This window comes from Canis lupus, chromosome 5, assembly GCF_003254725.2.
Source record: "Canis lupus dingo isolate Sandy chromosome 5, ASM325472v2, whole genome shotgun sequence".
Taxonomy (NCBI): domain Eukaryota; kingdom Metazoa; phylum Chordata; class Mammalia; order Carnivora; family Canidae; genus Canis; species Canis lupus.
Genome location: NC_064247.1, coordinates 70962647 through 70987854, shown reverse-complemented (window position 1 = coordinate 70987854; position 25208 = coordinate 70962647). Strand labels below are relative to the sequence as shown.

At 40.4% G+C, this 25208-nt stretch overlaps 1 protein-coding gene across 7 annotated transcripts; it reads right to left on the bottom strand.

Moving 5' to 3' along the window:
* Positions 1-7757: 7757 nt before the first annotated feature.
* Positions 7758-24540, bottom strand: CMC2 (C-X9-C motif containing 2). Of its 7 annotated transcripts, none has more exons than XM_049110682.1 (5): positions 24345-24530; positions 18831-18868; positions 16847-17003; positions 12464-12530; positions 7758-9187 (listed from the first exon to the last, which is right to left on the bottom strand). In XM_049110682.1, the coding sequence occupies exons 3-5, from the start codon at positions 16969-16971 to the stop codon at positions 9101-9103; spliced, it is 279 nt and encodes a 92-aa protein (XP_048966639.1). In that variant the 5' UTR covers positions 16972-17003; positions 18831-18868; positions 24345-24530; the 3' UTR covers positions 7758-9100. The 7 variants fall into 7 exon arrangements, 6 of the variants coding, with proteins under 6 accessions (XP_048966639.1, XP_025282728.1, XP_048966636.1 ...); XM_025426943.3 differs by having other exon boundaries at positions 12464-12535; positions 16891-17003; positions 24345-24512; XM_049110679.1 differs by lacking the exon at positions 18831-18868.
* Between the last annotated feature and the right edge of the window lie 668 nt (positions 24541-25208).

Sequence of the window (25208 nt, the reverse complement as noted above, 5' to 3'; positions counted from 1 at the left end):
GTATGCCAACACTTCAGTTTAGCTAAGTCTAAAGCTCTCCACAGAATGCTTCAAGTTCTCAGTTCTTTACCCTGAAGAGCTGATTAAGAGCAAATGCCCTGAGAGTTTCATAATAGCTTTGCTCTTAAGTAAGATTTTGCTGTTATACTCGACATGACAATATGTCATATTAACATCCTCTCAATATACCACCAATAGAAACTGTTCTCAAAGATTTCGGTACAGGGGTGCCTCGCTGGCTCAGTTGGTGGAGCATGCAACTCTTGATCTCAGGGCTGTAAATTTGAGCCACATGTTGAGTGCAGAGATTACTTAAAAATAAAATTGTTTGGGCACCTGGGTAGCTCAGGTGGTTCAGCGTCTGCCTTTGGCTCAGGTCATGATTCCAGGGTCCTGAAGCTGAGCCCCCTGTCAGGCTCCACACTCACCACAGAGTCTGCTTGAGATTCTCTCCCTCTTTCCCTCTACCCCCCACCCCGCTCACTCTCTCTCCCTCAAAAAAATAAATCTTTAAAAAAAATTAACTGGAGGAAAAGAACTAAGCTAGAGACGTGGCCAACAAGAGTAGGAAAGTCTTTAACCTTAAAGAAGTAGTCACTTTATGGAAGGTAGTTACATCGGAGATAGTGTAAGTCAAATTTTTCATCTACTTCTCTCCTGGGGATTTTATTTATTTATTTTTAATATTTTATTTATCTACTTATTCATGAGAGACACACACACACAGAGAGAGAGAGAGAGGCAGAGACACAGGCAGAGAGAGAATCAGGCTCCATGCAGGGAGCCCGACGTGGGACTCAATCCCAGGTCTCCAGGATCACGCCTCCAGCTGAAGGTGGCGCTAAACCGCTGAGCCACCCAGGGATCCCCTCCTGGGGGTTTTATTAAAATGAAGATTCTCAGTGGGTATGAGGCAGGGCCTGACACTCTGCATCTCTAACAAGCTCCCATGTGATGCTGAAATTGCTGATCCGTGGACCAGTTTAAGCAGCCAGAGTGCAGATATAGATGAAGGCGTATGGAGAGAATGCTCCCTTACAACTCCCCTTTCTGCCATGCCCTTCCCACCTCCCCATATCCTCCCAACTCCTTTCACTCCCCACTCACTATTCCTCTAGGATTAAGTCCTTAGTCCTCTAACTGTTCAAAGTACAACCACTCCTCACAAGCAGCCATCTCTGCAGGTTAAAATTTTATGGAAGGTACACCTGCTCCTGGAAATGTGGCTGATTAGATTACCTAAAACTTTCCTAATAAAAAGTGCATATTTCAAATGAAATTTTTAAGGCACAGCTGACCTCACGGGAAAGTACAGAAAATCTCTGGAGGCTGAAAACACAATGCTGTAAAGCAAAAAAGTAAAAGTGTCAGCAGATGCTGTGCATCCTAGACCAATCCCAGCAAACCTTTTCATTCACACACGGGACAAAGATGAAAGACGTTGGGTCTGCAGGAGTGGTATGGGAAATAAGAATACTATGTAGTGCCAGGACCACCAAAGGGTACCCCCTCTAAATAAAGGCAACTAGAAAACAGCCATCCATTCACCAGCAATAGGGAGACCAGAGTAAAACCTAACTTCTCTTGGGCTCTGAGAAGAAAAAAAATTATCACCCAGAATTCACAACCATGAGTCTTCCCTCACCTAAACCTGAGCAATTTTCATTACTCAAGGGGTCCAGGAATCCCTAAACAACACAATTAGCACAAAAGGTGGCTGAGTCAGTAGCACCTCTGGGGCACCTGGCAGAGGCAAATACAAGAGCTCTGAAGGGCTTAGAGATACACCCTCAGGGCACACTGCACAAAGTCCAGTTAACTAAACCCACTAGAGATACGCTAACAGTAAAAAAAAAAAAAAAAAAAAAAAAAAAAAAAAACACATAACACGTCTCTAGCTTAGTTGCCATAAGGAAGAGACAGCAAACAAGCAGAAGTGTTAGATATCAAAAACTTCAAGTACTGGAACTATTAGATAAAAACTATCAAAGGAAAACTATTTAAAAATAAAACAAATAATAAGTATTTTTTTTAATTTTTATGAAAATAGGTGGATTTGAAAATGAACCAAATAAAACTTGGTTTTATTTGGGATTTCAACAATGACTGAAATTAAAAACTTCATGGTTGTTTAAACAGCAGAGAAGACACAGCAGAAGAGATAATAAACTGGAAAACAGATCTGAGAAAATCACCAAGAAGGCATGCAGAAACGTAAAGCAACAGAAAGTCAAAAGGGAAAGTATAATGCATATAATGTACATAATGGCAGAACATTTTTACTACATTTTACTACAAGGTATTGAATAAGCTATCTAAGCACTGGAAGGGATGAAGAAACTTCATGAACAATTCCTGAAGCCATCTGCAGAGCTGAATCTATGTTCCTGACACAATTAAGAGGCTGCTTGGCAAAAACAGGGGTAAACCACAGCACAAACGTTTGGCCCTATAGCCACTCCATGTCCCCCATGATCCACACCAGCAAGACAAACACCTGACATCCTGCTCTCCCCGGTTCAAGCCCATTTCAAATTCAAGTCTTAGTGATTAATGCACACTAATTCGTTAAATCCTAACTGTAAGAGAATCTGAGAAAATGGCTTTCCTGTTTCGGCGGTCTGGAGAAGCACATGGAACAAACATTGAGCAAGTTCACGTCCCACATAGAGGAACGTCCTTAACCAGGCATAGGTGTCTTTCAGGATTTTGTTTCAGTAACAAAACCAGTCTGATGCTTCTATTAAACACTGTTCCAGATGCCTGAACCAAGTGCAATTTTTTTTTAAAGTATAAGCATTAGAAGAAACAATGCTGTTAATATATTCACAAGAGACATGACGGTCTACATAGAAATATCTAAAATAATCTATAAACTATTAGAATTAAGAATATTCAGTAAGCTTTCTGGATAGATCAATATAAAGAAATCAATTGCATTACATTAATAATAGTAAAATAGGACATGCAATTTTAAAAGTACCACTTAAGAGCAAATCTAGCAAAAGATGCATAAGATTGTCATTTAAAAATCATAAAAATGTATTTAAAAACATAAAAGACCTGAAAAAATGGACATATATATTATGTTCACAGATTTAAACAATTCAATATCATAAGATGTATTAATTTTACATCTGCAACTATTTGTGGTATAATTTAGAAATTCCTAGTGCAGTTGCAGATGTATCCTTACAGCTCAACAAAATCCAATGTTTATACTCAAGAGACACTCTCACAGGCTACACCAGAAGACATGTAAGAATGTTAATGAAAGCATTTTAATAGCAGCAAAAATTTTCTATCTAAAAAAGACCATCAATAGGAAATGCATAAATTGTGGTACACATACAATGGAATATTACATAGCAGTTAAAATGAATAAAGAACAACTTCATTTACTAGTATAATTGTGAAAAAAGTAAGCTACAGAAGGCTATACACATCATGACAACTTCTAAGTAAAATATTTATACATACAAAATAATATAGTTTATGGATACTTACATCTATCTTAGAAGTGTAAAATCATACACACGCATGAAATAGCGTGGTAGTTACCTCTGATAAAGGAAGAAAGGGGAATAGGATTGGGCTGAGACACACAAGAAGGCTTCACCCACCTTTGTAATGTATTATTTATTTTTAAAAAATAACCTGAAACAAACATGTCAAAATGTCAGTTAATAATGCTGAAGAATGGGTACATGAGTGTTCATACAGTCTGCATACTTCTGTGAATTTGACAAGTTTCCTTTACAAAGAGAATGGCAATGTTAGCTGGTTTCCCAAAGATGACTCACATGAGTGTGGCACTCTCGTCCCTCACAGTGTCAGAAGCGGTTCACACTGGGTGAACTGGGTGTCTTACAAGAGTGAGCACAGCTCTGCAAGCTCGCTTTCCCACCCCGCCTCTCTACCACCAGTCTCATTTTCAAGCATCCTGTCTTCCTGGACTAGCTGTACTTGGAGGAAGGAGATTGACCCCCAGGCCTCCAGCCTAGGCCACCTGCCCCACCTGGAATACCACTGAAGCAGAAGACTAATAACAAGCGTTCCTCTTGCCTCCCCTTGTGCTCTCCACTGTGAACCAGCCTCCTTCAGTGACTTCCTTGAGGGAGGCAGGCATGATCATGGATTTAGGCAGGATCTGGCATATCTGAATCCCCAGATATAACATCATTTAAAGGGCACCAATTTCCATCTGAGTTGGTGGCAAAGGCAGCTCACTTGGGACTTGGAGACTTGTTCTGCTAAGCATAGAGAGCTCTCTGGTGTGTCCACTGGCAGACCAATGACATTACCTCTATTGGTTTACCCCAAACTCTCTTTTAGGAAACAAACTCTGCGCTTTGAGCCAAAACCCCAAGGACATTAAAGTGATTTTAAACTCCATTTATGAAGGGTCAGAAAAGGGTCAACTTTCTAACCTTGCCTTTAGTAAAACTGTTGTGCTGTTTGCAGTAAAGTGTTAATAAATTTGTCATGAACAGAAAATCAGGGCTCACGGCGGTCTACAAAATTAGATTTCTCAGGAAAACGTTGGCCTGAGCTCTTCAACTTCAAGAGATGGTCCTTTATGACCCCAAACCACTAGAAATCCTAAGTGAAGTACATCTATCACTTCACTCTGCATCCTGCATAGACTCAACCATGTCTTCCCAGGGCCCTCCAAAGGAAACCCAAATTCTCTACCAGGACTTAAGTGGTCCTTTGTGACATGAGCCCTCACCTGGACGATGTCCAGCTCGTTCATCACTATAGCACCAGCACTCAATGCAGTACCAGGTGCCTGATAAAGTCAAGAGGACATAGGACCTCTGCTCCTTCCCACCCCATCTCCCTCCAGCCTCTTAGGCTCCTACTACAAGTGGCAATAAAAAACTAAAAATTAAAAACAAAAACAAAACAGAAATCCCCAGAAGGAAAGTGTGCTTGCTCCACCAAGGAGAAAACTGTGAGATTTCACGTTGACCACAGAGGGCTGAGGAAAGCAGGCAACTGATGACATATCCTAAACCAGGTCATGGTATCGAGACAGAAAGAGATGCAGACAGCTGAGCACTGGGGCACAAATCCAATCATCAAGGCACAGGCAGGTCCCACTTCCTCCCTAATCTACCTGGCATACGGTTCCTCAGTCTTCCACAAATGACACACCCCTGTAGACTCTCTGAACTCCAGCAGTCCTGGACTGAAGGTGCTCTGTCGCAGAAGGCACAACAGTCTTGTGTTAGTGTACATCATAGGTAACAGGTACTTTCAACTGACACAATGTTAGAAATGGGAAAGGTGACCATCTGTGGGCAGTGATGACTCCTTGCATTCCTTCTGTGCAGTAGAGGTGTGCCACAGGGAAGTGGAGGCAGCTGGGACCAGCTCCAGAGAGCACATCCTCACAGCTCCACTTCGATGACATCAGCCTAGTGTCTGAAATCTGCCTTGGCAGGAAGGTGTACACCACAGACAAGGGCAAACGCTACAAGCTAGTGCCTTTTATATTCATTTCTCAGGACCAGTTATTAAACATTTACTAGCTGATAACTAGTTCTTGGTAAACATGTTAGCGTGTCTGAGATTTGGGTCCTCAAAGAGAAGAAAAAGAGCCTGTGTGACAGCAGTGCACCTGCGCAGGCGGGTGTTTACTGCTCTCTGAAAGGAATACTTTGTTTCCTATGGTGCTTCAAGTTTTTAATTTCTCATTAGTTTTCTGGGGAAAACTAAAAAAAAAAAAAAAAAAAAAGAGTACCCTGTCAGCACAAGCCCTGAATCTCACTCACTTATGCATCCTCAAAGATTTCCCTCCACAAACCACTTGCTCCCTCCTTTCCGGCATTCTTTTCAAATATACCCATTCCCAGTGTCACTCACCATTTCCATTTGATTTTGTAAGACCCTCTCAACCTTACTCTGTCCTTCCCTTCAGAGCCAAAACTTTCCAAATACGCTGGCATCCTCCAGTTCCCTGTTAAGCTCCCACCCACTCCACACCACAGGAAGCGGCTCTCAGGTCAGAGTTGACAGAGGAACTAAAGTGACTGGTGCCTCAGCCCTTCATTTGATCCAGTGACATTTCCTCCTCTGGAGCCCTCTTGGAACTCTGCGGCACCATTCTCTATGGTTTGCCCTCCCTCTCCAGGTCTGCTCCTTCTCCATATACAGGGCTCCTTTTCTTGTCCCAAAATAGTGATGTGAATGCACAGAGACCCACCTGTCAGTTATCCATACTTCTGGAGAGTTGAGGGGCATTAAGGTACAACATCTAGAAAACTTACAGATTGTCCAGATGTTCAACTAAAATGTGGAATTTTTTAAAAAATCAAGTGACCCCAAAGTTTCAGCCTGCTCTATTAAACACCTCCGGTGGCCCACCAATCAACACTAGCCACATGCAAGTTGCTGTCTCCCAATTCTGTTCTTGTCCAGACAGCAATTACATTCCAGACCTGCATCCTCAGAAGCTGGAAAGCCAGGGTTTTCTGCATAACACCTCAAACCCAGCAGTGTACCCCACACGTATGCTACATCCCCTCCCACTTGGAGTAGAGCTCCAGCAGCAGGCAGATAGAAGTACCTGAGACCTCCTAGTCAGCCATGCTGACTGTGTTCAAATTCCCCTCAAATCTAGACACCTGTTTGGATCCTCAAGCCAGGTCTCTATTTCAGGCCTTCATTTATTTACTACCCAAATCAGGGCAAAAAGCAAATAGGTCTCCCTGGGTGTAATCTCCCTTCTCTAATCTATCTCCTAAACTATCACCAGAAAAAAAATCTTACTAAAATACAAATAGAAACACATCACCGTTCCAAGTAAGGCCCCTCCTCAAATCCCTAATCACCATATTAAAATCTGCAACTGGTCGCAACAGCATGGAGGGGAAAAAACTCCCACTAAATTCAGTCATTTCTTATCTTCCTCCACCAACAGCTCTCATATTCCAGTCATGCTAAACAACTTGAAGCTTCCCCAGAATATATTCCATTTTCACTCTGTTTGTCAAAGGTTACCTTGCTCAGTAGCTTTCTTGGAATAGCTGCTTCCTTCTAAAGGCAGGGCATGGATGCCCTTTCTATGTTTTCTATGACAGCTACCTCATCATGGTGCTATGACACTCCTGTATTAGTCAACTTGTCAGTTTACAACAAGCTGCTGAAGGCAAAATGTCTCATTTCTGTACCTGCATGACTGACACAGAGGAAGGGGCTGCATAAATATTCGTAAATCTCAGTCTTGAAAGGGTCCTCAGAAGTAATTTTACTCTTCCTCCAAATCCTCTGAGCTTTCATTAAATACCTGCTGTCCTGTGTAACCACCTTGCTAAGTGAATGTCCAGCCTCTTGAACACCTCTGATGACGGGGAAATCACTTATTCAACACTGACATCAGCAAGCTCTCATTCTGGACATACACACAGAATTCACCAGCTCACCGTCTGTTGACACCTCATCCAACAAGAAGATCAAGGCCCTGCTGTGGCTGTGGCTAGAAGTTGCTAACTTCCAGATCCACACTGGTTTCAGGAACACCTGGCAGAAAAAGCACTGGGGGGTGCCTGCTAGAAATGAGTCTGGGAACAATAAAGTTGGGTCATTTCCATTATTGTGAACACAGCTGGGACTTCCAAACTCTTTTTGCCTCTTTTGTCCTAGCCTGTGTCTTCAATGTTTAAGATCCAGAATTGCCACATGTCAAAAAGGTTAAGTCTAATGGGACCATTTTGCTCTAATTCCAGGAAAGTCTAAGAGAAAAGAAAAAATACGATTAAAACCAATTATTTTATTGAAGGAGATAAGCAAATGCCCATTGTTGGCAAAGGGAAGAGACATGTTGGAAGTCAGGTGTGTTCGCAGATGAGAGAGAGTAACCAAGGCTCCACCCAACAAATATTCAGAATCAGGGCTTCTGTATTTCTCCATGGCTTGACTTCTCATGGGTCACTTTCCAGTCAAAGGATTCTGGAGACCAAATCAGGTAAGATTCTTTCGGTTATCAACCAATAGTCTTTACATCTTCTCTCAGCCAAGGCATCCAGGGAAAGTATACAGGCAACCCTCAGAGATACTACAAGTTTGGTTCCAGACCATCACGGTAAAGCAAATATAACAAAGCAGGTCAAATGAATTTTTTGGCTTCCCAGCACGTATGAAAATTACATTTATACTATCCTGTAGTCTATTAAGTGTATAATAGCATTATGTCTAGAAAACAATGTACATGCCTTAATTAAAAATACTTTATTGCTAATAAAGTACTAGAAGGTCTTGCTTCGATGTTGCTGCAGCTTCTACATTGGCACTTGTCACCACACGCTTTTAGGTTATAAAGACAGCTTCTTTTCTTTAAACCTCACAAATCAGTGTCTACAAGCTTCAAACTTTTCTTCTGCTTCCTCACCTCTTGGCCATCACAGAATTGAAGAGAGCTAGGACTTTGCTCTAGAGTAGGCTTTGGCTTAAGGGAACGTTTGATCTTCTATCCAGACCACTGAAACAAGGCTGTTTTGCTTCCTTACCACTTGTGTGTTCACTGGAGTAGCACTTTTACTTTCCTTCAAGAACTTTCCCTTTGTATTTGGCAACTTGGCTCCAGCCTATCTCGGCTTTCAACATGCCTTTCTTGCTGAGCTTATCACTTCTACCTTTTGACTTACAGTGAGAGATGAAGGACTCTTCCTTTCACTTGAATACTTAGAGGCCATCGTAGGATTACTAACTGGCCTAATTTCAATATGTTGAGTCTCAGGGGGTAGGGAGGCCCAAGGACAGGAAGAGACAAGGGAATGGCTGGTTGGTGAGCAGTCACAATACATAGAACACTGATTAAGTTCACTGTCTTATACGGGCACACTTTGTGGCACCCCAAAACAATCACAATAGTAACATCACAGATCACCATAAGAAATATAATAATTACAAAGTTCAAAATATTGTAAGAATTACCAAAATGTGATACAAAGACACAAGGTGAGAAATGCTGTTGGAAAAATGGCGCCAATAGACTTGCTTGTGCCAGGTTGCCACAAACCTTCAATTTGAAAAAAATGCATTATCTGCGAAGTTCAATAAAACGAAGCACAATAAAACAAGGTATGCCTGTAATTTATTTTTCAGATTCCTCTGCGGGATTAAAAAGTCTTTTTCTCATCGCATTGCCATGCTCCCTGCTCTTGGTCCTCTTTTCCATGTACTGGAAAATAAAAGGAAGGGGGGAGAAAAGAGATAGCACATTATATTACCATTTGTACCAGCTAAGTTAAATATTTTAAAATATTTGCAAAATAAATTGTTTTTGCTGATAAAATTATTTGACTTTTACTTCACTGAATCTGAAATCACAAACACAGTACAGCACACCTACACTAATAAATACACAAATATTTATGGAATTAATTTCCTCCCAAAATATGAATTCAGTAAATATTTAAGATGAGTGAGTTTCGTCCCTGTTCTACAGGAGGAGCTCACAATCTATCAAAGTCATCTAAGGCTGAGCATTGCCGATTTCTACAAAGGTTAACAGAACATGGCTTCTGCCTTCTAATAGCTACTAAGTACCTTTTATAACGTGCTTTATTATCAACATCCCTTATAAAAAATATCACAACCAGAATTAAATACAGTGCTCCATGTACTCTGACAGATATGAACTACAGTGGACCTACTAGTTCTTATGACACAGATATTTTATTTCTATAAATATTTTCAAAAGTAATTGGCTTTTGGCAACCATATTATATATAACCCATTAGTTCACATAGAAACCTATAGTCTGCTGAACTTCCCAAGATTTTTTATTATGAATAGTCATCAAACCTGATGCTCTCCAAATCCTACATTTTTATGATCAGTTAGATCTAAATGCAGTTTTCACCTTGGAGGTTTTCAGCCTAGTATTCTGATCTGGCCAGTGGGTTACAAGTAACAGGAAATATACAGCCTGGCACTTAGAAAAAGCACTTGTTTAAACCAGAGAAAGTTGGATATAAGTGTTTTTATATAGACCAATAGGCATATTTTAAAGGTGAATGAAGGATCCTTATGGAAAAGGGGGAAAAAGTAAAAGTAAATTCAAGTTGAAAACACTAGGTATATGTGAACAGCTAGACATCAAAATCTTTCAGGAGCCAGAAGTACAGGAAAAGGCCACAGAAATGAAAATCAGTGGAAGAGAGCTAACCAGGGGCCTGACTGGGTCCCCTGCCCCAGACCCCTGAGAGACAATGCTGTGAAGGTTTATGCTCACTGCATCTTTGGGTCCTATAACCTCAAATAAGAGGAGCTAGGCTAGATTATCTCTAAGAAGTTTTCTAGATCTAAAGTTTTTATTGAAGAGTTCTAACATCGCTTCTGGAATCATTTTTCAAACTTTTTCTTCTTCATCAAAGGGCCAGATGAAACACCAGGTCTCTTTAACCAAATTACAGATGAAACACCAGGTCCCTTTAACCAAAATCATTCCTTTTATCTGTCATACATTAATTTTTCTCTTAAGATTGTCAGAGGGAAAGGGAATTTTGTCGCTTTAAAAACTATTTTTTAAAAAGAGGCACTGTTCTAAAACATGGAGGGATACCTAATCTGAGAAAAATATTTGGTTTCTATCTTTAATCACATATACTGGACTGCCTCTGGCAATCAGTTTGGGAGAAGGTTTTAAGGGTAAATCTTCAGAAGATAACACTTCATAGGCAGCCAAAAAAACAGTTAAAGAGCAAATTAAGACATAGTCTATGTTAAAATATTTGTTAAGATATCCCCAAAGGGCAAGGTGGCCTTTGAATAAAAGAAGAAAAGAATGAATGTGATTTTATTCACAAAACTTCACTGAACGATACAACCAAACCAAACCAAAACAAATAAAACAACTAAGAAGGACAAAAGAGGATGCTACAAAAGTAGTATTAATGTAATCATTATTTCAATTAAAAAAAAACAAAAGCAGCGACATGGCAGCAAAGAGAGGCTAATGGAACTGGCCAGACCCTTTTGCTAGTTGAAAGCGTCAAGCAATGAAGCACTCAAATGGCACGTGAAGGAGATGGTTAGAGGAGCATATGGAGGCGGGAAACAGTCAACTAGAAAGCATTAAAGGCAGAGAGAAAATAAATGAGCACAGGTTCAGAAGACTGAAGGAGGAAAGAACAGAGAGAAAAACATCTATAAATCAGGTAATGAAGCAACATAAAAACCACACAAAGGACTTAGAAAATAAGTCAAGGAGAAAATCCAGAATTGACATGAAAACAAACTCAAAGTATGAAAAATGTCTCCGACGTTCTACCAGTCACTAACAGCTCAGGACCACCTGGGAAGAAAATTTTGTATAAAGATCTAACCACCACACCAATGGCAAAAATTATTGAACCATAAGAAGAAAAAAAAATCTAAACTTAGGGGAAAAGCGATCTGACACAACTGAAAGCATGTGAGAAATAAACAGTTGTACTGAATAAAATATGGTAGGCTTCATTTTCCCATCTTCTTACTGAAACAGGAACAGAGCCCTAGGGTTCAGTTTTCATATAAACCACCTTGCATAGAAGAAAAACTCTTCAAAAATCAATTTAAAACACTTCTACATGTACACATTTGTGCCAAGAAAATTATCACCCTGAATTCAGAACTCCAGAAAGTTCTTCAAACAGTAAAGACACTGGACAGGGATTCTGGGAAGAAAAAAAAACTTCAGATTGAAAAATACAAAAGTTGACGATAGATGCTAGACAGCTTAAAATATATAACTAATACCTTTCAATATGAGGCTAATAGAAAAAAAAATTCAAAAATATAGAAAAAGAAAAAAACTGGAAGACAGGTTTTTAGTAGTTAAGAGATATTTAAGGGTTTTGGACATAACACAATTGATGTACGAAACAGAAATGGAATCAAATTTCTTTTCAAAGATTTCAAAAGCACTCTGCTGTATGCCCAAGTCCAAGTCATGGTCTAAAACTGGGTTCGGGAAATGAGTCGTCTTGACCAAGTCAAACCAGACCCGTGTGGCTCATACACGCCATGGTTATAAAGAAATTCACAATTTTAAACGTGTGAAGAGCCCAAGTCCAGCACCTGCCATGTTCTATGAGGAAGCAGAAGCCCAAGATGTGTTATCTGCTACAGCTAATAGCTGACTGACCAAAGTCTTTCTGCTAAACAAATTCAGTTTCCCGGCCCTCATGATTCATCCAGAGGAGTCACAATGATTGTAGTAAGAAAGTTGTTTTCATTTATGTGCATGAAAAAAACAAAAACAAAAACAAAAAAACAGCAAAGTCCTAAAATTGTTCCCAGAAGAGGCTTTCATTTCTCCTCTGGGTTTTAGAGGAGAACATACACATGCAGTCAATCCTCTCTATTATACTAAAGTTTGGAATAAAAATTAGTAATGGCAGTATTCTAAATATTGTTCAGAAATGCTCTATTCTAATCTTCAACCTTTTTCATCCTCTAACACTTTTCTTACCTCATTCTTCAAGCATTTTCTCATCTCCCGATCAAGATCATTGCAACGACCAAAAAATTTCAGAATGCTGTGCTAAAAGGAAGAAAAGGGGTAAATATTTTATCCCATATACAAAGGTCTCTGGCACAAAGAATTTAAATACTTATTCCTACAGAAATGAGTTTAATGTGTCACCACCTTGTTAATAAGCAAAGAGTTAAATACAGGTATAAAACATACAAATAAACGGAATTATCCTGGCCTTCCTAAAAGGAGGGATAAATGTTCTCTTGGTAGAAATGAAAATATAAAGACTTTTCCTTGATAAGAGAGAAACCTATTAACCTGTAACCTATACCTATTAACTCACAATGACAGAGTGCAAATCATTCTGTTTTCTAATACTCTTTTCTTTAAGGACATGTGAAAATCACAGTACAACCATCGTCTATCACAGAGAGTAACACCAAAGTGCGATATGGCCATACTAACATAACCAGTGACTTCTTCACGAATAAACATTCTGTCCCTTGAAGAATAATTACCTAATAAATGCTGGGTGCCAACGCTAATTTTCTCATTTGCCTCCATCCAAAATGTCATCAAAATACATCAGAAACACATAACACTATTATTAAATGGCCTATATGGGCCACATAAGTAAGCAACTAATCCACAATATAAGAAAACCTATGTTTGAAGTTCAAAGTCTGCTTTCTTTGCAAAGCAAAAATAAAAATCTCTTGGTGGTCTCAGGGCCTATGACGATTATCACGACAAAAAGTATGAATGCTCCAAAGCAGAATAAGATGAAGATTGAAGTCAAGAACACAAATTTTAGTCAGGCCATAATTAGTGTTTGCATATCACGATTTTTAAGGGTGGGTAGGAGAGCATGGTGATATCCTATAATGACATGCTAAAAGTGCTTAAACTTGTAATAATAAGCATCTTTTCCTTTTCTAATTAAGGCTTTCATGGAAACCAGACAACACGTAATTAATAAGCTATGCCTCGTGCTAGTCCTTTCTTTCCCTGCTTCACCATCACTGTACATGTCTTTTTCTGGTCCACAATGAATAAATGGGTCAGTTTTTCTGGCAAGCATTTAAGGTAAACTAAGATCTCCTACTGGTTACCTAAGGACCTTTGCAGAATAACTTCCCTGTGTATTTTTCTTTATTTCCTTGACAACAAATGAACAGGAACCATGCATTTTTACATGCCTTCTGCTGAAGGAGAAATAACAGAAAGGATTAGACTTTCAGAAGGCAATATTTCAGTTTGGCTTACGTCGACTCATATCATCCCATAGACATACATCTTATTTTTAAATCCAAGACAGAAGGTTTTTTTTTTTTTTTTCTGCCTTTTCAACTTTTAAACCCAATGAAGAATTATACTCTTGTGACATTACATGAAAAACCATCCCAAAGTGCTCCATTGGAACTGGTTTACGAAATGGCCAGGGTCTACACTTCTCTTGTATACACATGGCATAAGCCTCTAGCGTGTGATGTCTATCACCACACTGACTGGGCAATTGATTGAAAAATGAAATCAATTGGTATTTCAAAGACAATGTCCCAAGCACTAGGGAGACAGCATGAGGAAGGTGGACCTGGGCCCTCCTCTCAGTCCACAGTCAGAGGGAAGCCAGCTAACAAAGTGACTGCTGTAAAGCAATAGTTTTCCAAGTGTAGTCGAGGGACACCCACAAGTTCCCAAGACCTTTCCAGGGGATGCACACAATAAAAACTATTTTCCTGATAATCAAAGATCTTACTCATTTTGTTCATTACCACTCTCTCACAAGGCTACTGTGGAACTTTCCAAACACTACACAAAAGGCAATATCACCAAAGACTGAACAGGAGGCAAATAGGAGGATCTGGCTATATTCTATTAAGCCAGGTATTAAAAAGAATTGCAAAAATGCAAAAGCAATGTCATCCTTTTCATTCTTTTGTTTTGGAAAATAAGATCTTTTTAATGGAAAACTACTACATTAACACATAATGGGTTTATTATTGTATTTTTATACAAATTAATTTTTAAAAAATTTCTCAGTTTTTATTTCTAATTCAGTAAATATCGATGGATATAGTCCACATACACAAAAGTTACCTAGGGTCCTCGGTAATTTTTAAGAGCATAAAGGAGTCATGAGATCAGAAAGTGTGAGAACTATCTTACAGTAGGAACTGTATTATATGTGGTTATTGGAGTACAGAGTGACCACACCAAGAGAATCTAGGCCTGGAAAGGAGGAAAGGAAAGGAAAGGGAAATGACAAATGAATAAAACCTGGAGGATGAAGAAACCTGGTCTAGTGCACCGGAAGTAGAGATAGTGGAGAGCTGTAAGATAAACAAGGAAAAAGCACAAAGGCTTAGAAGAGGGAAGCATGTTCCGAAACAACTGCAGAGGAGCACACAGGAGCAAGCGCAGAAGAGGTGCAGGAGGGTGGTAAGACCCAAGGGATAAGTGGGGGCCCGGTTCATGAAGGCCCTGAAACACCACAAAGTGAGAAATTTAGATTTGACAACTGCAGGCAAAGGGAGCCATTAGAGGGGAACAATGATTCAACTTACATTTCAACAATCACTCCAGTGCAAGTGAATGAGGACAAAGAGGACAAAACAGGGGACTAGGGTGGCCCCACTAACACTGAAATTAACTGGTGTTAATAAACACATAAATCAGTGGAACAGATCAGAAAGCCCAGAAATAGGCCCAGTCACATATGGTCAATTGTTTTGACAAAGACAGCAAGATAATTTAGTAGGGAAAGGATGGTCACTGCAACAAATGGTGCTGCAACAACAATATCCATAGAGAAAGAAAGAAAAACTGGCTCATACCTCACATAATACACAAAAATTAACTTGAAATGAATCACAGATCTAGATGTAAAAGCTAAAACTCTAAAACTTCCAGAAGAAAAAACAAGAGAAAATCTTTGTGACCAAGAAACAAAGATGCTTAGATGGCAAAACAAAACAAAAAAAACCAACCACAAAAAAAAAAAACAAAACCTAGTAATTAGACCTCATCAACTTAGAAACTGCTCTTTGAAACACAATCTTAAGAAAATGAAAAAGAATGTTCCAGACTGAGAGAACATATTCACAATACACTCATCAAACAAAAGACTTGTATGTCAAATGAAAAAAAAAAAGAGTTCTTAAAATTCAATAATAAAGCAAACAACACAATTTTAAAACAAGGGCAAAAGAAAAAAAAGAAGAAATAAATAAAATGTAAACTTTTTTTAATAAAATAAAATATGGGCAAAAGACTTTATATGAATGGCCAATAAGCACGTGAAAGATGCTCAAAAACCAGCCATCAAGGAAACACAATCTAAAACCAAATGAGGGGCAGCCCGGGGTGACTTGGCAGTTTAGCACCGCCTTCAGCCCAGGGCGTCGTCCCACATGGGGCTCCCTGCATGGAGCCTGCTTCTCCCTCTGCCTGTGTCTCTGCCTCTCTCTCGCTCTCTCTTTCTCTGTGTCTCTCATGAATAAATAAATAAAATCTTAAAAAAAAAAGGACACTACGGCACCCATAAAAATGACTAACCTTAAAAAGACTTACAGTATCAATTCTTGATCTAGATGTAGGCTGAAAAAAGTCTGCCTGAAGTATATTGTCAAGCAATAACAACAAAAATACCTAACTTCACAGGCCACAGGTATTACTCACTACCTTACTATTAGTCTTTAAAGTTTACTCATTTAAATGATGCTATTATTATAATTTTGTTATGTCTACAGTTTATGACTATCAGAAGGAAAATAACATATCATGCAAAGTTAAAGAAAAATAGAAATGCTCCTTACAGCTATCTCATGTAGCAAATATATGAAAAAAGCTAAGTATTTGACATTTGTAAAAATACCAGCTTAATTTAATGCTTTCCAAAACTGGGCTTCCTTTCTATTTTGGTTTAAACCATGGAATTTTACTTCCATCCCACTAACAAATAAGTAAACCTGTCAAATTAGACCAATTATAATTTAAATCTAGCTAACATCTAATTATTAAAAATGTTTCAAACTTCTTTAAACACAGAATGGTAAAGATCAAAGAAAATCTTAGAAAAATCTTAAAATCATTCCATTATGATCAGAAGAGTCAGAACTCAACATAACTGTTCTACTGCCCTATAATGAAAAAAAAGGAAAGTGTTTTATTGTAAGAAGGTGGATTCTAACTATTACATACCATTTCAGAAGTTCCCTAACGAGTTCCCTAACGAGCTACCACATGCTGCATTCTTACTAATCATGAAAGGGAATGGTGTCTGAAAAATCACAAGCATCAGTTACTAATCTTTAAGAAGTTAAGATCCATTCCTTTCCATTAGTGGAGGTAACATTTTACACCAGTGTATTGTACCTAAGTTTCATTTTTGCTTTCTGGTCGTTTTTCTGAACTCTTACATTTTTGTGACATTCCTTAAGCAAGTTAATCAAGACGTTGCATTCTTCAGTGTGCAAGTGTGGAGATAAGTCAGGATGCATCTTTAGGAGGTGACGGAGCACAGCAGGGCAACCTGTGGATACAAGAGTGTCTTGAATACGCGTGACTGTATTTGTTAATGCGACCTAACACTATTTCAGCAAAAACGTGCCATGAGCTTTATCAGAAAAGAATGCTGACCTTAGGCAAATTATTAAACCTGACCCTGAGCTTCCTTATCCAACAATTTAACAGATTCAGCAGGTCATCAGATGTTGTTTGAAGAACTGCAGGTTCAGAAAAAAGGCAGGACTCCACAAGAGACCCAATCCTGGAAAGAAGTGCTTCAGAAGAACAGCTAGCCTGTATTAATAAACCTAATTTCAAGTATTTTCCCCACATTCCTGAAATTGATCACAATTCATTTTGTTCAGATGAAATTCCATAAAATAATTGGTTTATTAATCCTTTTAAAATGCATATTCCTCTGAGAGGTTAAGCTCTTTAGTCCTACATTACTGTGAATACATAAGGACTGCTTTCTTCCTAACATCTGGCTGAGAAAATCCAACTTAAACAATGAAGAGAAACAAAAAGCAGATGGGAAAAACGTTTTTCAATTTAGCAGATATATCCATAATGCAGTTATTACTATGAAATCAAGAAGCTGAAATCCCAGAAATTAAATGTAACTGGTTCTTTCACAAAATAGTAAATTAGCAGCCAACTTTCAAAGAAAAAGCATTATTTTGAAGTGTTTGCCAAAGTTAGGTAGCATTATTCACCTATTCTTTTTTTAACGTATTCTTTTTAACTTGAAAAAAGAACCAATTAATTGTTTTAATCTTTTAAAAGTTTCAAGAAAGAAAGCCTAAGAGAAAATAATGACCTTAGTTTGGGAAAAGAGTTCTTAGCTAAATAGGCCAAAAGCCCAATTCATTTAAAAAAAAAAAAAAAAAAAAAAAGGTAAAATCTTATCAAATTAAAAAAAACTTTCTCACTTCAAAATACACCATTAAGGGCAGCCCGGATGGCTCAGCGGTTTAGCGCCTGCCTTCTGCCCAGGGTGTGATCCTGGAGAACTGGGATCGGGTCCCATGTCGGGCTCCCTGCAAGGAGCCTGCTTCTCCCTCTGCCTGTGTCTCTGCCTCTCTCTCTCTCTCTCTCTCTGTGTGTGTATTCTCATGAATAAATAAATAAATCTTAAAAAAAAAATACACCATTAAGAAAATGAAAAGACACAGGGATGTAAAATACAACTAAAGGGAATGTAGTCAATAATATTGTTCATACACTTATCATGGTGAGCATCTCATAATGTATATAATTAAAAGAAAAGAAAAGAAAAAAACAAGCCACACTTTGGGTGATAACAACATGTTAATGCGGGTTCATCAACTGTCAAAACATACAACTCTGGTGGGGGATGCTGATAGTGGGGCAGGCTGTACATGTATGGGGCAGGGGGGCAAATGAGATCTCTCTATACGTTCTATTAAATTTTGCTGTGAATCTAAAACTGCTCTAAAAAATAAATATCCTACAAGCTATAGGCTAGGAGAAAATATTTGCTAATCATATATGAAAGAGGATTTGTTGAATGCTTACAAAGAACCCAACATTTAAAATGGACCCAAAAAATTGGCAAAAAATTTGAATGAATACTTCACAGAAGATGACACAGGAATGGTTAATTAAGCACACAAAAAATGCTAAACACCATTAGTCACAGGAAAATGCAAACTAAAATCACAATGAGATACCACTACACATCCTCCCAAATAGCTATAATCAAAAAGTCAGACAATAACAAGCATTGATTAGGATGCAGAGCAAACAGACCTCACACATTTCTAGTAGAATAGTACATACTTAGGGAAACAATTCTGGCAGTGTCTTAAGGAGTTAAACAGAAACTTACCAAATGACCCAGAACACGAAACTGCAACTCCTAAGAATCTATCCAAAAGAAATGAAAACACATATGCACACAAAGGCATGTATGTGAATGTTCACAGTATTATTCATTATAGCGAATACCGAAACAATCCAAATACCCAATAACCTGGTAACTGGATACACCAATGTGGTATATCTAGACAATGAAATACTATTTGGCAATCAACAGGAATGCACTGATACAGATATCAACACAGATGAAGCTCAAAAGCACTAAGCTAAATGAAAGAAGCCTGATTCAAAAGACTATACAGCATGACTCCATTTATGTGCAATGTGTAGAAAAGGCAAAACTGAAGAGAAAAAAGGCTGATGGGCCTGAAAGTGAGAGTGAGGATTATTTGCCATTGGGCACAAAGGAATATTTTTACATAATAAACACATTTTAAAATAGGATTGTGGTAATGGTTGCACAATTGCAGCTCACTAAAATTAGAGTTCACTTACATAAGATGGGTAAACTTATGATATGTAAATTGTACCTTAATAGAGTTAATATCAAAAAGTTCAAGAAATTCAAACTGCCTATCTACCTTCCACTCACAAGTAAAATCCTCAAAAATATCTAAATAAATAACTCCAGAGAATTATAGTATTCCTACTACTGCAAAACTCAGTTTATAAAAATACATTAGTAGATCACTGGTCCACTGAGTGACTACTAAGTGTGCATGCACACACAGCATGGCACAGCTGAAGATCACATATCAGGCCACTGTGGCCAGCAAAGGGTTTAAAATGGAAACTAGAATGCAGCCAAGTTCAAGTTGGTTTGCCTGCTACTGACTACAAAACCTTTAATGACATAATCTTTTTACCTCAGAAAAATGAGACTTCACATAGTCTAACAATTTAGATCATCTAATATTATAACCAATATTATGCATCTAAACCTATTAGTTACCTGGTTGATTTCTGCCTCACTTACTTTTTTCTGAAAGAAGATGTATACTGCCTTAGCCACCTAGAAAATGTCTTATTTTGTAAATATATTTGACAAAAATGTTTGCATATTTCTATCAATCAGCCTCAGATGAGTGCTCTTACAGTTCAGAAACAAGCTTACAATGTAGTGAAATGATCTCTTTGGTTGGCAAAGAATTTAGAAGACACTTGGCTGCTGAGATAAATACATGCACATTTTACACAAGTATAAATGCATACATATCATAATGTATATTTTTCCTCCCCCCATTACAAAAGTTTATGCTACTATAGACCCAGCCAGGGTACCAATGAGATGTCTTCCCTTCTACTTACTTATCCTAGGTAACTATGTCCAGTGAGAAAATAGTTTCATACAGTTTCCTTTTCCTAGTCTTCTTGGTAAAAAGCTAAGCTACTACTTACCCTACACTTCTAAACAGTGACCAAATCCCTTATCTAACAAATTCCTTGCTTTACCAGTCTTCTCCCTCTTTCCTCCACCCTCTTTTTACTAAGATACCCTCTCCTTCTTTCTGCGCCCAGTGTTGTCTGACTTCATTAACAGTTGGTGCATACACAGGTGTTCTGCGAGACTTTCGCTATTCACAAAGCACAGCTATAAAACAATGGCATTGTTCTTAGAACACGCTGGTGTGAGTGCTGATATCGCCCAGCAGTCATCTTTAAAAAGCCTGAATTCTAATCAGCATTATTATAACTCAAAAGTAACTTATGAACTGAAGAAAACTAAATGTATATTCCATATTCTTACTTTGAAGATTCCATCAAAGCCATAAGAATATATCTACATTATTAGTGTAGAAAATAATTTGTTGAACACTTACCACACACTAGGCACAAGTCTTATAATCCTTCCAATAACTGTAGGGAGTAGGTAACTTCATAAATTCAGTGAAACCATAAGAAATTGACTTTTTGTAGTTCAAATATGCATTACTCATATTTTCAGAGTAACACTGAGCCTCAAGTCACATGGTAAGTGGCACAGTTACTACCCAATGCAATTTCTCACCAGGACAGATTATTCCAATGTTCAAAATAGGAAAGGCATGCCTTCCCAGCAGTTTGTGGATGAAATAAATACAGATAGAAAAAACTATTTCCCAAATAGCCTCTGGCTGGCTACAAGTTCTACAGACACTAATTCTAGGCCTACCTTCCAAAAATGTGATAATGTAATAATCCTATATTATTAGAAATAGAGGGCTTGTCTCCCTCAAGAAAAAGAACAGTGCTACATTTGTCCTGATCAACAAAGTCCAAAATACTGACAATGTGAGTATTTGGAGACAGTGCTCAGGATAAACATGGCTTTGACTCTAGGTTTAAACAGGAAGCCATTAATGAAACTGGGAATATTCACCAATATAGGGAAGTCCACATCAGAGGAGACAGATAAGAGAAACAATCTGGTTCAGTAGGACAATCAATGGATTTGAAATAAAAAGTTATGGATTTATCTGTCCATAAGTTCTAACACTTTGGTTACTTACTCTGAGACCTAAGTCTCTTCTTCTGTATATTGGAATTAGCTCTTGACCTCTATCTCTGGGTGGTCATGAGGTTTAAAATAACATACGTGGAAGCATCTGAAATAGTGAGCAGTGACTGTGACACATGTAAAGTAGTGTTTGTATATCTGAAATGCTCTGTCACTGGATGGGAAAGGGTGAACTAAAATTTACAGTGGTGCTTCCAAGGTGCTTTCCAGAACAGGACTGGAAACCAAAGGGTGGATGCTAACAAAGGCAGAAGTCCTCTTCCTGGAGCTGTCCAACAAGGAAACTGGCTGCTCTGGGAAGTTCTCGGTTATCTGTCCTCACATACCCCAAGGAGACTGGCTACATCAATGAGGATGCCACACTGTATTCTTGCACTGCATCCTTACGTTTCTTCTCAAATCTAAATCCACAATTAAATGATTTTAACCTATTTCCAAAACTAAAATTCTGTCCATGGACTTGACTTGTTACCACTAAGAACACACGAAAGAATTTCAAAAGGGTAGGGCCGAAATAATTCTGAACATCGACCACGTCTACGGCCATACCACCCTGAACGCGCCCGATCTCGTCTGAACATCGACCACACTGTTGAACAAAGCTGAAGGGAACATTCATCTGTGTTAAGACTTCGTGCATGGATGTTCACAGTGAGAAAGAGGAACAAATAAATATAAATAAATAAATTCCATTCAAACTGTTATCATTTAAACACAAAACTTCAGTCCCACCTGTGCATTGGCATCTAGAAAACATCAGGAGGGTTAACTTGTCACAGTTACAATGCTTCCCTTTCCACCTCAACTCCACTCACTGCTTCAAGTGTGCTCACATTAATACCAAAACAGCCACTAACTCTTAGAAATGTTCAGCTGTGACAATTGGATGTTTTGATAACTAGGTGACAGGCCCCTGCAAAGCAACTTTAACTTTTACTTGAGGGTAGGCTGGGAGTACAGAAGCAGTATGGTACTCTCACTAAAGACATAAAAATTATAGTCTTACTCAGGTCACTTCTTCGCCTTATTCTACCAAGACTGAGGTAAAATTTTCATAATAAATATTCCATGATAGACAGATTTCAACCACCAGGTGGCACAATTTTAGAGAATAAACCAAGAGTAAACAATACCTTAACTGTAGTAAAGCAAAATGAGTAAGCATTCCAGTAACACTTCAGCAAATCTAGAGTCACAAGGAGGAAACCCTTGATTTTAATGTCACTTGGATTTTCTTTCTAAAGATTTTGTTGTTGGTGGCTGCACCAGAAATTTATACTATAGTTGCAATTTCAAGCATCATTTTAGAACAACCAAAAAAGCAAGTTCAGGAAAGTCTCCTGTTCCAAGTTTGAAGAAGCTGTTCTCCAGGAAGAACTGTAAACTTAATGCTTTCCAAAACACATCCTTTTTTAAAGTCTACTTTTCAGAAAGCAATGGAATTAAATTAGCATTTCTGCAACTATTTCAAACTATGCACCATAGTCCCCAGAGGTACCAGATACAGCAGGGTATTACCCACCCTACCCTTTCCTTTGCAGTTACAAAGTGACCAAATCTAAACATATGCTACTAAGTGACTCTTACTCCCAAATACAGACCTTGCCCACCACTACTGAGAACAATCCCTAGGCTGCCTGGGGAAAAGGACTTGTAGTTCCACCACACAGTTTCTTAAGGAATGGGACAAGCTGTAGCTGTCCCTGAACATTTATCGGCACTCAGCAGCTGCTGGGCATCTGCCAAATCATTTGAACTTGGGAGGGGGAAAAAAAAAAAATCAGCCCATAGAACCCAAAGAACGCACAGTGAGGGAGTATTCTTGTAAATGCACATAGTAAACGCCCAATAAATGTTTGCCAAATGCTGAATTTAGGATTACAACAAATCTGAGAATCGGTTCACAACTCAACATAGTTTTTTTTTTTTTCTTTTTCAAAGACTTATTTATTTATGCATGAGAGACACAGAGAGAGAAAGAGAGAGCGAGAGAGGCAGAGACACAGGCAGAGGGAGAAGCAGGCTCCATGCAGGGAGCCCGATGCGGGACTCGATCCCAGGACCCCGGGGTCACAACCTGAGCCAAAGGGCTCAACCGCTGAGCCACCCAGGCGTCCCAACATTTTTTTTTTTAAAGGCTGAAAATGAAGATCATTTAAAATAAGTCAGTGCAGAAACCTATACGTATAGGAAAGGAGATAAAGGCGTTTCACAACAGAAGTTTGCCAGCACAAACTTCTTTTATGCATTTAAGATTTTAACTGAAGGATTCCAGAACTCGGATTTACTTAAGATTCTTCATATTAAAAAAAAAAAAAAAGTCTTCATAAAGCATCTATTGTGCACCTACAAGCACGGTAATTTTTAAACCCAGTAAAAGGCACCTCAATGTTTCCTCTCCTTGAAAAAAGTGTACTGTTGGGGCACCTGGGTGGCTCAGTGGTTGAGCGATTGCCTAGGACTCAGGTCGTGATCCCGGGGTGCGGGGATCGAGTCCCACATCAGGATCCCCGCAGGGAGCCTGCTTCTCTGTGTGTGTGTGTCTCATGAATGGATAAATAAAATCTTAAAAGAAAAAAAAAAAGTGCACTGCTGAGGATCTCCCCGGATTCCCACTCTGCAACACAGACTGGTGGCAACTTTCACTGCAGCCGAGATGCGCCCGAAGACTCCCAAGACGACGACAAGAACAATCGTACAATTCTCTGCGCGCTCACCGCACCGAACACCGGGAAGGGCCTCCCTTTCTCACCAACGGGACGGCGGGTTATACCCATTTCACAGGCGTGGAAGCGGAAGCTCGAGGACGGGAGGGGCCCACCCACATCCCCAGGCCTGCGCCCAGCACGCTCCCTACTCCCCACCCCCGGCGCGGCCTCGGCCGGTGCCCGCGGGCGGAGAGCCCGGGGCGCGCCTCCAGCGACCGCGCGGCCAAGGCCCGGCGCGGGGAACCTGGAGCGCGGCAGGAGACGGGGCCAGGGGGCGCCCTGGGGGGCTCCTCGGCGCGGCCGGCCTGCCCAGACTCACCCGCCTTGCGGCCGCACCGGCCGGCTGAAGCCGCCGTCACCAGCGAGGCCTCCCCATCCAAAGGCCGGCCCCCGGGACGCCGGGGGCGGGGCAGCTCCGGGCGGCGAGGGCTCCCGCGCCCTCCACGGCTGACCCCGCGGGGCTCCAGCGGCCCCGGCGGCTCGCGGCGACTGCGGCGCATGCGCGCCCGGCCCGGCCCGGCCGGCCCATTTCCGGGCGCTGCGGAGGAGGGCGGGGGGGGCACGGAGGCGCCGCGAAGCCTCGGGGCGGCTAGCCGAGCCAGCCAGCCAGCTCTAGGGGCCGCGGCCGGCTGCGCTGAGCTAGTGTTCGCCGCTGACAGGCGTGATGCGGGCGCTCGGCGAGCTTCACTTCGGCCGCTCGCGACGCGGCCCCCCGTGCCCAGGGTACAGTCCAAAGGGGAGCTCCGGGGAGGCGGGGCTGGGGGACGGCGGGAACTGCAATTGGTGGCTTCGAAGGCGCAGCGGGCGGGAACGGCTGCTGAGAGACTCTGCGGGCGATGACCGGCTGCAGGAGACCCGCGCGCGGCGTGGGACCGGGCCCTTGAGTGCGGCGGGAGCCCAGAGGAAGGCACCCCCCGGGCCTGCGGGGCGACTTCTCCGCGACTACCACACGTCCCAAGGTGCTGGATTGGCGCTTGGCCTCGGGGGAGAGGTGGGGAACCACGGCTGAGGCTGGGACGACAGAGGGCAGTGACGCTCGGCCGTGACGTCACGTCCGCCCGCAGTGGGGCGGGGCCTTACCCGGATGTGCGTCAGCTCGGGAGCTCCCGCGGGGTGTTACCTGACCCGCCTCTGCTCTCCGAGGGTTGTGGCAGCGCGCGGAGTTCGGTGTTTCGATTTTTTT